The sequence below is a fragment of the Manacus vitellinus genome, unplaced genomic scaffold, assembly GCF_001715985.3.
Source record: "Manacus vitellinus isolate BGI_N305 unplaced genomic scaffold, ASM171598v3 scaffold_12_pilon, whole genome shotgun sequence".
Taxonomy (NCBI): domain Eukaryota; kingdom Metazoa; phylum Chordata; class Aves; order Passeriformes; family Pipridae; genus Manacus; species Manacus vitellinus.
In genome coordinates this window covers 15,628,668-15,642,311 of record NW_021938949.1, presented here as the reverse complement: position 1 = coordinate 15,642,311, position 13,644 = coordinate 15,628,668, and the positions used below count along the sequence as shown (strand labels likewise).

General features: G+C 38.6%; 1 protein-coding gene across 11 annotated transcripts in view; it reads left to right on the top strand.

Annotated features, from left to right (window-relative positions):
• RBFOX1 (RNA binding fox-1 homolog 1) overlaps nucleotides 1–13,644 on the top strand; it is a 1,012,766-nt gene that overhangs the window by 645,164 nt on the left and 353,958 nt on the right. For all 11 annotated transcript variants that reach the window (XM_018067476.1, XM_018067484.1, XM_018067479.1 and 8 more), the window contains one exon: nucleotides 684–725. In XM_018067476.1, coding sequence (XP_017922965.1) covers nucleotides 684–725 — 42 coding nt within the window. The remainder of the gene's footprint in view (nucleotides 1–683; nucleotides 726–13,644) is intronic.

The following is a 13,644-nucleotide window of genomic DNA, read 5'->3' as shown; positions in this document are numbered from 1 at the left end:
AATGATTATAAAATATTCTTAAAATACTTCTTTTTAAAAACAAAACAAAACAAAAACCAATCAGACTAAAGAAACCTCTCACCACAGGCTGCACAAATCAACATCTGAGTATGTTCCTGAGCAAAGCTCTCACACTCTGGAGAGCATTTCTCATAAACCTGGCAAAACACAGAGACAGCAGCACAGAAAAAGATATGCTGTGGAATCAAATCATCTTCAGAGTTATTCTTACACCTGATCAGAACTGGAAGTTGTCATAGGAATGTGTGTTATCACTTATATGAAGCCTCCATATCTTTATTTCTTAGGTGTGCTGTGAATGTATCATGGTATCTTAGTAGAGCGGTGTTCAGAAACACAGCACAGACTTGTGATGGAACAGAAACAGGGAAAAGCTTCTTCCTGAACTGAACTACCAGTGAAGTGTTTCAAATCTAAAAATAAAGTGCTTTTCTACCTCAGATTTGTTGTGGGTTCTGGTTAATTTCCTTTTCTAATTTTAAAATATAAGTGGGGAAAAAAGCTTTCTTGCAGTAATGATTATGTCTAGATCCACAATGCAATATTGTGTTTAGACACATTTCCAAGATTTATATGTGTAAGATAGGTAGATTTAGCAGCTTTGTTGTGGCAAGAATGTTATGCTTTCAAAGTTATTTTGGTGTTCTTTTTTCCTCTTGTAGAGTTCAAAACAACAGATGAGTTGTGAAAGAGACCAGCTAAGGGTAAGTGTTTATGCAAATGTTATTTGCATAATATATTCTGTTCTTTTAAAACATAAGCAGAGTCTAGTTTGTGCTATTGACAGATGGATTACTTAATTTAAGAGAAGCATATTTAGTTCATTTGTTGCTTGTTGGTAAATATTGTACATCTCTCAATATAAAACAGCTAGAGTAGATCCAGGTTTTTCTTCCATATTGTATTGAGATTTGGCAGCAAATAACTTTTCACAGGACCTCTTTTGACACTCAGCAAACTCTTCCTATGCACCAGGTGAAGGTCTAATGGGAAAGGTCACTGTGTTTCTCAGACTGTCTCCACGGCTAAGATTGGTTCAAACAAGAATTATCCTTTGGATTTTTATAGTCTGTGTACTCTCAGAAGAAATCAGTGCTAGGAGTGTGAGGGAGCTGGTATTTCAGTGTGTGTGTTGGTTGTGTACAGTCTGTAAACAAGATGGAGTTCCTGAACCCAGGTTGCTGACCTTTATTTTGTTTTCCCCTTTTCCTGTGTTAAAGTGACTGTTTTAAACAGGTTTTAGTCCCTGCTCCCTTTAAATGCTACAGATCTCTGCAGATTGCAAGTATTCTTGATTTGCAAGTATTTTCTGATTGATTCTAGTATTTGGTTGGAAAGGTATAAGAGCTTTCTTTGACTAAAACAAAAAAACCCTGACCAAACAAAAGCTTTTTCTTCATCCATATGTTGGTTAATAGACCTACATTTATTTGATATCACATGACGAGTACTTACTCGAAATTCCCTATGGAAGTAGAGAGGGAGAGGCCTGAAGGAACTGTGAGTTTCTGTACAAACAAAAATGTTGTTGGAAATAGTCAAAGCAGCATTTTCTTTTTTTTGTTTGCTGTTTACTGAACATCAGCTATGCCTTCGTGACTTGCAAGTATAAAGAACATACTCTAATCTTGAAGTACATGGTGCAGGGTTCTCATACATTCAGCCTTTCATTAGATTAACTCCACCAACATATTGAGATGCTTCAGCTGGTCCTCACCACACTTGTAATGGGATTTTTGGTAAACAAGTTATGCAAGAATGATGCATCACATATTGTCCTCAATTCTTTTCTTGCTGACATGTGCATTGCCATTGTACTGGAGCTGGAGTGACAAAGCTTTGTTTTATCAGTAGTCATGTCTCAACAGAGCAGCTGTCAAAGCTAAAATATTGCAATAGTACCTGAAGGACAAGCTTTTCAAGAGGTAGCAGTGCCTTGAGAACAAAGAAAGTTTTCATTTGGTTTTATTTCCTTCCTTGAACAAAGAAAAACATTGTTTTTAAATATAATGTGAGGAGGCTGCCAGCACTTTCTTCAAGGAAAAATGTGTGGATTTTCAAAGTAGTGGATAAAATGGGATGCAGTAAAAATTTTGTGTCTTTCTATACCAGTATTACACATTTACATCTAACAATGAGCTCAGGGCTTTGTGTCATGTCAGAACGTGACAACTACAGACAAAACCACATCTGTAACCTACTAAAAGTGGGTACATCATCTCCTACCACTCCTGTGGTGTTCCTGTGACACAAAACACAGGTACCAGTGTAAACTTTGCTCCTGAGGCAGGGATGCCAGGAAAGCAATGCCCCACCCAGAGGAAGAGCTTGGGGCTGTAGGACAGAAAACAGAACCCCAAAAAAGTCTCACACAGACAGACACAGCCAAAAAATACAGAGCTTCTCCTTTCCCCTGCCTGGTCATCAACCATCCAAACCTTCCCCAGTGCCAGGGATCTACTGGAGTTTTCACAGCTTGTCTGCTGCGATGCAACACAGTGAAATTTAAATATACTGTGTGGAGATGCTGCACCTTCAGCACTGAGGGTGTACCTTGACCATCCTGTCACTTTTAGGTTGGCTCTCCAGCTGAGCAGGGCTGTTAAAGTCGTGTTTAGTGGCTGAAATAGCTTTTGCAGGCCTGCAGTCTCATTTTTAGGGGTTTGTGACCTACCTGTGAATACTTGGATGTGAGGCAGTCTATCCACAACAAAATATTGTTTCATCCCAACTGAAAGAATTGAAATAGAACAAGAAAACAGGATTAAAATAATAAAATGCCAATATTCACTTGTGTTTGTTAAGCCAGCTTCTCCTTACATCATCTAATAATATAAAATTAAAAAGACATATTATCTCCCACCCTCCTTGCTAATTCTAAGATGAATATGTGTCTGCCACTCTCCTTTTTTGATTGCCTAGTCATTCATTGGTTTACAAGTCATAAAGAAGTTTCAAAAGAAAGGCTTGTTAAAATCCTAATAGTGTAAATAAATAATTAGACATTGTGTGGCTATACCAAGAAATATCTGACTCTGCCTATAATCATTTATTCAGACATTTCTCACCTCTTATCTGTTTCACTGCCTTTTAAATTCTAAGTGCAAAGCAGAGTGTCACTGTTCTGGAATAAAGCATTTAGAGTAATGAAACTCATTGGAGCCTCTGGCCATTATACCTTATATTTACAATGAATGATAATCCTAATAATTAAGGAAGCCAGTGTATTTTCACCCCTTTATGCTCAAGATTTGCAAAGGACAGAAACCACAAGTTGGTAACTTATTCACCCTACCAACCTAGTACATTTCCCAGTTAGACATTACTGTTTATACTTGAATTATTAAGTGAGAAATCATACAGAAAACTCTGGGAATTTTATCTTTAGCATGGCTGATTGGGGCTTTTTTATTCCATTTGGATACATAACACAAGCTGAGTTTGGTTTATTTCCATCTGATTTTTAAAAATAAACAGAGCATTAGTGCCATTTTTCAAGTTTTACTTTCTCTTGGCAATGATTTTCATTGCAATGTGCTGTCTCAAATATTAATTATTTTCATTTTTCCATAATTTCTTTTTGCTTTCTAATCTACTGTCCTCTAAATCAAGTTGTACTAAACAACCAGTGTGTTTTTAAAGGCAAATTGAGTGCTCACTATTGCTCTCTCCGCCTCCATCCATGCACTGTGCTTCATCAGTGTTTCCTTTAAGGAAAATAATGATAGTTTAGTCCCCCTCACTCTGTTTTGTGTTATCTTATCCTGATTTATAAATCTCTTCTTGGACAGTTACACCCTCTCCTCTTCTCTGACTCTTTCCTGCTGCCACTTGCTGTTTTATGAGTCTCTGTGTGGAGCTTAATGCAATTGTCATTCTGATGCATTATAAATGACCTGGAAAGACACAGAACTCACAGCTTGCTCAAAATCATTTAAAAACACTTTTCTGCTCATATTTAGGTCTGAAAAACAGACTTTGAAACAGGAATGATCCAGGCTATTTAAGGCTGTGAAGAAGACCAGGATACCAGCCTTAGGTAGAAATAAGCTGTAGTACATAAAGCTCTAAAAAAGGGCAGTGACAGCCTCAGAATTCTGTCTGCTGTTTCCACTGACCCTTCTTTGCTGTTTTGACTTTAGCCTAGCATTTTATTTTTTTATCATAGCCTGAGGACATTACTTAAATGTACAGGCTAACTTAAAGCTCACCAAGCTTTACCCAGCCTTCCTCTCAACTCATAATTTATTATTTTGCACTATTAACTCAGCATAATTGTTTCAAGTGAACTCCTGTATCTGCACTGACGTGAGTTGTGCTATATAAGCTTTTGGTCCTCGTGCAGCAACACTTGATGAGCTCTCCAAGGTGGGCAGAGAGCAATTTTAAACTCTAATGTTAGGAGGGTTTATAAATGTTCCTGTGAATACCAACGAGGTCTAATGGTAAATGGTGTCATTAGCTTCCTTGACCTGAAATTTTAAGTGACCTAGTTGTTGCTCTAATTAACAGCTGCTTTCACATGTGCTTATTATCAAGATGCATTATATGCAGCCAGAGTTCCTTCTCTGGTCTGAAAAATGGGCAGGGCAGGGTTTTACTATCATCTTGTATTTAATATCAACTTTTATATTTTTGTAGTACTCTAATTTTCAAGGAGACAAAAAGAATTTTTGCATTCAGTATTGTTCTATTTGGCTTGTCTTTTACATGGTAAATCAAATAAGCTCTGACATGGAGCCAAAAATGTATCAAAGTTACGCCAGGTAGGGAGAAAACAAAAGCAAAGGCATTTACATCCAGCATAATTTTTAAGCAACACTAATCCTGCAGTATTTAGCCCTTTTTGTGGTTTTGTTCAGTGCATTGATTCATCAGGTTTATAATGTACTCAGCTGTGTGGATGAGTTTTTCTGGAAACTTTTTGAAGTTCTGAAGCTCATCATTGTGGTATTAGCTTTCTCCGGTGATCTAAGAATAATCCATTGACATTTTTCGTGTACAGTGTTCCTCTGATGCACTGAGGAGGCAAATTTTGATTCAGATTAGCAGATGCTAATTTTTTGATCAGTTTGAGCTGAACAAAACCAAACAACTGGAGAGAGGAAGAGAATCAGAGTGGAAGCAGTTTGTGAAGTAGATGAGGGTTTTCTGAAATCACTTACTTGGGTGATAGCAGGGCAGAACTTACGTAGTGCCTGGCCAAAGAACCTCTGCTTTCAATCCACCTCTTCCCACACTGGACTGGAGGAAAAGAAAGGTGTATAATAAGCTTGTTTTGTGAGTCAGTGGTGTCTTGTTATCAGAAAGAAGGCAGTAATTCACAGCATTTCTGCAAAACTGGGCAGCTTGGGATGCTGATAAAAATGTCACTGTTTGCCTTTCCTTCCAAAAATCTCTGGTCTGCATTTGCAAACAGCCCGTGTACATTTTGCCTGGAAGAGTAATCTGGAACTACTCAGTATTATATGTCCCTCTCTTAAAGGAGAAGGGGTTAAAAGGGGAAAAACTAAGGTGTACTAGTAGAGTTGGATCAATTTGATGTGTTTACTACTTGTCCTTTCTTTAGGAATATGTAGGTTATGTTGCATCTGACATGCTAGACAAGTACCTTAAAATGATCTTTCTTTAGTTTCTGTAGTTATTCTTGCAGTGAGCTGCATGTGTCATCATCCATGTAGGTGTAGTGTGAAGATACAGGTAGGTGAGATCAAAAAGGCCTGTTTTTGGCTCTTGATCTGTATTACACATTGACATGGAATGAAATTAGAGTAATCTCACTCCCCATCTTACCAGCTCTGTTCCCAGTGGTTCCATATAGAGTAATTCACATCACAATTTGGGAAAGAATTATTGGAGCTAAGATCTAAAAAAGAATAAAAGTATTGTCAGTGGTCTACCAAACTTGTGGGGAGAAGAGGTAATTTTAAGGATGTGATTTCATTTAAATTTTCACTTCCCTTGATGTGAATATGTACGGGGGGGAAAAAGGCAACTAAAGAAGTGTAAAATTGTCTTGCAGTCTGCTTGGCAATCCTGGCAAACTTTAGGAGCCTCCTCAAGAATAGTGACTCTTAATGCTGGCCTCCAATTTGTTGTTTAGTGTTATGGTGATTAATAGAAATAACAGTGGCAAGGTAATGAAAATTGTTGTGGTTCATGCTCCAAGTGACACCGCCTCTCCCCAGGAGGATGCTGTCACCTCCACATGCTCACTGTTACCTCCAAATGCTCACTGCCAATGGACCTCTTTGATCAAGAGAAGAAAAAATGTTTGAATAGTGGTGCCACTTACTTCAGAGTTCTTTAAACTCTTTCAGGAATAGTCAAGGGGCCTTTAGGTATTGTCCTGACTCTGCTCTTGATGGAATGCCTTTCAGAAAACCTTCCATTCCTCTCCTGAAGTTGTTTTGGCATCTCTCTCCGAGAACAGCAGGGAGAGGATTTTCTACTGTTCAAAGGCCACTTTCTTCTGAATTCAACTTTGATTTTTGCACAGTCAAGTATTTTCTCTGTATGGTGCTCCATAATTGCTGAAATGGAAGGATTACAGTAATATTTGGTGGGGCTGAAGCAATGTTTTCACTAACTACCCATCCATTTAATGTGACAGGCACATTCCATCTAGAGTTGCAGTGCACTATAGGGATTTCAGCAGCTCCTCAGTGTGTATTTAGACTCACAGCTATATAGAGCCAGGGATAGGGAATTGCTTTAGGAGGTAGTTCAGTAAGTGTAGTGAAGGTTCAGGAAGTGATAAACTTCTGAAGGGATAGGAAGAAATGGATTTAGTTGGCACAAGGGCTGAACCAGCGCCCACCATGAATTCAATACCCTGGTTCTCTCTTTTCCCTGCTACACAAACATGAGCAAGACACAACACTGGATCCCCCCTGGATTTGGGAGCAGCTTCTGCCCTCAGAACAGCAACTTTTGGTACAGACTCTGTGCAGTGACTTCCTCCAGCTTCTGTTGCAGAACACTCGCTGCGGTCGGGGACGCTGGCCTAGAAAAGAAGAAAGGTTTTCTTGCTTAGTTTGTGTTTGCTGAGAGGGAGCTCTTTTTTTCCACACAGCTTTTGTAGTTTGTCTTTGATCATCTTGAAACCAGACCTTTGAGTGCACAGCTTTAACAGTGTTTATACTATCCTGACTTATTATTTCAACCTCTGCTGTTGCTTAGGCAATTTGACTAGCAAAGATCATAGTGCCTTTAATGTCACACCTCATTCAAGCAGGAAACACTATCTAGTTTACAGTGCAATTTGGGTTGTCTTTTTTTTTTTTTCCCCTTGACTGTTTTGGGTTTTTGCAGGTTTTTGGTTGGTTTTGGTTTTTTCTGGCTTGGGTGGGGGTTGTGTGGGTTTGGGGGATATTGTATGGTTTGGAGTTGGAGGTGCTGTTGGCTTGTAGTATTTATTTTTCTTTGTCATGAGGGTGAAAAAAACCCAAAAAACAGGAAAAGCTTTTTCAGTTGCAGGTAGCTGGGCTGGATTTTTAACATACTCTTTGGTCCTTCTGCATGGTGGATTTCTATTATTTACTTATATAGAAAATAACTGACAGAGCAACTAGATTTTTAAAGGGAACAAAACAAACATTAAGAATATTGTAATAACTGAAAAAACCCTTATCTTATATCCAAACAGTGTAGTGTTATTAGGACATGCAGTCACTGGGCAACATTGACTTCTTGAACCAGTATTTTTTCAAGTAGAGAGAATGAAGGAATATTGATTATAATATGGGCATCATGTTCTAGTGTTGATGTTAATGGTCATTTTATGTTCTGTAAAATCCTTCTAAACCTTTCTTGTTTACACTGGTCAGGTTTACCACTCTACAAAACCCTTTGATTATGCTTTTTTAAGTAGCTGCCAAATTTTTTCAAAGCAGTAGAATTACAAGGAAGAATAAGTTAATCCTAAACAAAAACTCAGATGCATGCATCAATATTTATATGTATGGATGTACATACAAACATATATCAATATTTTGTATTTGTATATATATATAAAATACAGCTTAAAGATCCAGTCCTACAGATTGTAGCTGACATGCACATCCACCATAGTGTTAGATAAAGGGTGAAATCTTTGGCCAGGATTTTAGAAGTGTGTACTTGTTCTTAATCTTGCAATCTTTTATTAGTACTTAAACAGTGACTGTGGTCTGTTCTATTCTGCTGCAAAATCCCAAGTTGTCCTGAAAACCAAGTCTCTCTTTGTGTTCAGCAGGAATGGTTTTCTTGGTACAAAATCCCAGGAAGCAGGATAAAGAAATAAAAAGAAGGTACACTAAACAAACCAAACCAAGCCATGTTTTATCAAGCTGACAGTAGTTTTGCACCATCTTGAAGTTTTGGGCTCGAGCAGGGAGCTATTCCTGTTGTTGGAAGAGAGATGAAGAGAAGTAGAGAATTTCAAAAATAACTTTAATAATTTGTCTTGTCTTCACAAAGCCTTGCAGCAAAAATTTCTTTAGAAAAATTAGCCAGAGTTTGACACTTTTCACTGTGTTTACAGAAGCTGTTGGGACAGTAACATCAGCAAACATACACCCATGCTTACATGTGTCTTTTTGATGCTTTCCTAATGTATCCTAAAGAAGGGCAGTGGGATCAAGGGCACCCTGAGCAAGTTTGCTGATGGCACCAGGCTGTGTGGGGCTGTCACACACTGGAGGGAAGGGAAGTCATCCAGAGGGACCTGGTAGGATGCAGAGCTGGAGCAAGGTGAGCCTCATGAAGGTCAACAAGGCCAAGTGCCCCTTGACTGAGACAATCACCAATGTCAGTGGACAATTTGGGGACAAATTGATGGAGGGCTGAAAGAAATGCTCAGCTGGTATTCTTCTTTTTGTAGCAGGAGATCTAGAGGATGCATTTCATAAGCCATGAAGTTGAGAAAGGCAGAAATGCTTTGCTGGTTTGTAGCATCTTTGTTGTTTTGCACCCCTGGGAGAAGCTGACCTTGTTTCGGGAGTGTTTTTTTCCTCCTGCTGGTGTGTGTTTTGGAGCTTTGATCACCTCTGTTAGCTTTAAAGACAGTATGGCTTAGACAGGGAGAGGGAGATATAAAACCCAAGTACCTCATATCACAGGCATTTTATATGCTCCACTAATACCAGAAATTTAAGCCCTTAATGTGAAGGAGTGGCTATGGATGTGTCCCGAGTATGTAATCAGATGCCATGGAATCTGTTATTCCGTAGGTAATGGGCAAAAATACAGATATCCTCTGTGCTCACAAGTTCCATTTACAGCATTTCTTTCATGCAGCAGTTGTCTCTGCCTTTGGATTCTTAAGATGTCTTTGAGTACAATAGTGGAAGTAAAAAGTGGTGTTCATCTCAAGGTCACTTTGCTACTTGAGAGCAGCTGCCCTCCAAAGAGCACATAATGAATAGTTTTATTACCTTTTGGTTGGTTTTCCCTTCGTGCAATAGATTACTTCATATGCTATCAGCTCATTTCTCTTTTTTTTTTCCCCTCCCATTCTCTGAACTACTGCTTTCTACAACTGTTTTCATCCTTGTTAAAAATCATTTATATGGCACCATAAATTACAGGCACTTCACAAGCACAGAGTAAGATACTGCCTTTGGCCCAGGTAGTCTCTGGTTCAGACACATCCTCAATTTCTGGTTTGCCTTTTGTACTTAGCACAGTATCTGGGAATTTTAAGGTAGATTGCATTAATCTCCTGCTTTATTTCCACAATATTTCATGATCAGATGATGGTGAGTCAATTCATGTGATGTAGGTAACTCATCATTTGTTTGCTACTTAGGATGGATTGAAGATTGCAAATACTTCTGCTTCCTAATAATTCCAGGCACACAGTTTTGTGCACATACATTTACATCTAAAATCTGCAGGCACTGGAAAAAAAATCCAGACTCTTCATCATTTAACTCACCCCTCCTTCTTTTTTTTTTTTCTTCCCACTGTAACTGGCACTTCCCATCTTTAATATTGAAATCTCCCAGGAATTTTCACGTGATATTGCCACAGTTCCCAAGTAAAAACCTGGCAACATGTTCCATAATGATGCCTTTGAAAAGGTAGTTTATTTTTTTGAGTTTTGGCTCACTTAGTAGGCTCCCAACTCAAGGATATGTTACACCTGGGCTACTTCAGTCCTACTTCCATTAAAATGCACATTTAAAATCTAATTGTAGTTGTTTGATTTGCAATTAAGAAAAATAGTTCCTGTTATTTGCCTGAAAAGTAGTAATCCAAAATACAGCAAAGGTCTGTTGCTGCAACTGTTTACTATTCTCCTTCACCTTTAAACAGAGGGGTTTTTTTAAAAAATATCCCAAAAAAACAGATATAAATCTAGAAAGACTATTAACTTACCAACTTAATTTATCCTAAGCCCTTGAAATGTGCAGGACTTGGGTGCTGGTCATCTTCCTACTCTCATGCTCAGGTGGAAATGTGGATAGGATAGTATAGGATTGGGGGATTTCCTTCAGTTCTGATAAGCTTATATCCAAAGTATCTATTTTACAGGGAGAGACAGTAAAATATTTTGAATATTCATCAGTGTTAAAAATATAACAACATTTTTCTCAACTTGTATGTATCCAAATTTTAGAATTTGTTCACATGTTGACATCAGAGCAGAGCAGTCTTGGTGTGCCAACATTGCCATGCAGTTCCTTCTGGTTTGAAAACAGTAAGCAATGCTTATTATACACTTTTCAGAGGTATTGGATGCAAAAAAAATTAGTTTCCATATTCTATTCAGTACATTAAAATTGAGATACTTCTGACTGAGCCAAAATAATTCTAAAAAGTGGGGTTTTTTCACTAATTTCCTGTTTTGAAAAGGTGTTAGAGACTCCAAGATAATACATAAGGGTTTATATTTAACTCTCAAAAAGACTTTTACCATTTTTAGAGAACTCTGTGGCTTGTATGATACCAAATACTTAATGATATGAAAAACGTGGACTTTTATTTAGAAAAGATTGAAAGGGAAAAAAAAAATCCTATTTTTCAAATTTTTTAACGAAACTGTGTTTTCACATTTCATTCAGGATCATCCAAGTTTTATTTTGAAAGGGCTGGAAAACACTTATTAAAATAAAACTTATTTTAATAACTTTCTAGTTATTAAAACTAGAAAGAATCTGAGTAAACACGCAACTGTAATCATATTGCAATTAGTACAACAATCAGGTGCACATCTCTGCCTGTTGGGTGCTTGGGTTCCTGCTGGACTGCAGGGAAAACAGGGAGTGAACATTCCTTCCTTGGCCAGGTGGATCAGAATTTGCAGCATAGAAGTAGTCTTAAAAGATGTATCTTAATCCAAGAAAGAATCAGGTGTTTGTGCTCCTTGACTTGCCTGTTTTGATATCCATAACCATGGAAGGGTTTAATTCAGCCTGGTTGGTGAACAGGGGGACTCAGTGCACAGAGAGCAGCTGAGTTGAATGCTCAGAGGAAAACAACACAAAATATCCCCTCTGAGTGGCCAGATGGGCTTTATGCAATCTGATACTGCAGTCTGGAGTCTTGCTGCCTCTAAAGAATTGCATTAATGAGCTCTGCTCGTGGGGAATTTCCTTGTTTGAAGTGCAGGTTGTAATGGAAAAGAAGCCTTGCTGGTTACCCCTTTGCTGTGTGTGGACTTAAGAGACTGTCACTAAATAGAAGCAGGGCACCCAATTCTAAATGTTCTTTGCTGGTATTCCACAACAGCACATTAAATTTCATATGTCAAAAAAAAAAATCAGAGTATCTTTTGAAATGCTTTAATATTGTTTGTTTGCAAAGATGCTGTGGTTTAGCAAGGTCTTGCTCGGTGAGAAGCAGTAAAAGACTGTGATGCCTTTGATCAGCATTTTGCAATTTGCTCTGTGTGTGGAGCCCAACTGGGACTGATGTTGTCCCAGAGAGAAGGGGTAGTGATGCTGTTTCCCAAGGCTGTGGTCACACAGGCTGCTCCTTTTTCCCATGTGCACAGTTTTTTTTGAAGACAAAAGCAGCAGATGTTGGGTCAGCCCCTTGCTGCTGCTCTCTTTCAGTCTCCCTCAAAGTGCCAACAATGTTTTGTCCTGGGAAGTGCTTCAGAACTGTGCAGTAATCTCAGGCTGCATCAGAATGTTGCCATCACGTCAGTGATTTGTCTCTGATGAAAGGTGGGACAGTAAAGTGAGAAACAATCACTCCTTGTGATGCTACTGGACAATTTCCCTCCTGAGGAAGAAAAAAAAAATCTCAGTTTTCACATGTACACAAAAGTATTTTCAGTCTATGCTACCAGAAGAATCTACATTTAGATTTGGGAGTGAGGTTATATTTCCAGAATTTCACTGTCTTCAGAGTAAGTTGTAATTTGTTTTATTTTGTTTTGTTTCAGTGTCAGTACATGTGAATTTGCTGTTGGAAATAGTTAACTTTGCATTTTGTTGCTGGGGAAGAAGTATCCAACTGATATGAACCATGAACCCCCTAGGAAAATAGAGAATACATAGATTCAGAGCATCTCAGAGCCCAAATTAAATATTTAGTGTACAGGCTGGATCTCTCCTAATGGAGAGTGTCTGAGGTAAGCATGGCATCTCTAATGTACAATCAATTTAATAACTGAAGGAATGGGCAGCTGGTGTAAGGAGAGAATGCAGGGAGTATTTTGACTTCAGACAAAAGAGTTGTGTGATAAGTGAACTCTGTAATTGTGAGAATGAGTAGTCAGGGAATCCAGCTCCACTTTGCTGAAGGAATTTCTGACAGTGCCAGAAGGCAGTGGGGTGGTCTGAAGTGTGCACAGGTTGGTTTGATCATTGTCTGGTTTACTGGCCTTTGGGTTGCTGTGCAAGTGGGTGTAGAATCAGAGGCTTGACAGGTTTTGTAATGCTTGAAACATGCAGGCAAAAGTATTCCAAATTTGACCTTTTGCAATAAGCTGCATACTCCCCAAATTTTTTAGACCAAAGAAAGAAAAAATAATTCTTTCTGTGGGGATGTTGGAAGGGGTGTAGTGACCTAGTCATCATCTGCTGTCACTGTGGGCAAAGCAAGGCACAGGTCTCTTGTCTCAGGGTGTTCCTTGGAGCAATGTTGTGTGCATTTACCTGCAGGGTGCATGTGCAGCTACTCAACTACAAGGGCTTCTTTACAGGTAACTGCATCTTGCACTAATTCTTCTAGAAATACCTGTCCTTCAAAAACAACCGTATCCTGTTTAAAGAAATTCTAAATCTAGAGATGAGTCTTTGTACTGTTAAGAGTTCAGTGTGAACAAGAACAGATCCATTCAGAGATATGTCATGCTCCAAGAGAACAGGAAGACATTGCCCCTACCAGACTCCAAGCAGGCACTCTTCATCTCATTTTGTCTCCTGACATTCCCTGGGTTCCCTCACCTGGTTTGGACTGATGGGCAGAAGTTTCCCAGTATATTTGAAGTGATCTCAAAATAATTTGAGTCCCTTCTGCAAATCCAAATTTGGGCATACATGTACATACAGCACAGTGCATGTATTGAGAAAACACTAAACTGTTGTCTTGCTACTTACTTGTCATTAATGCACAGATGGTTTCAGTAAATGTCAAGGGTTGCTGGAAAACCATAATCTGAGACCTATTAAAGGGGAATGTTCAGTG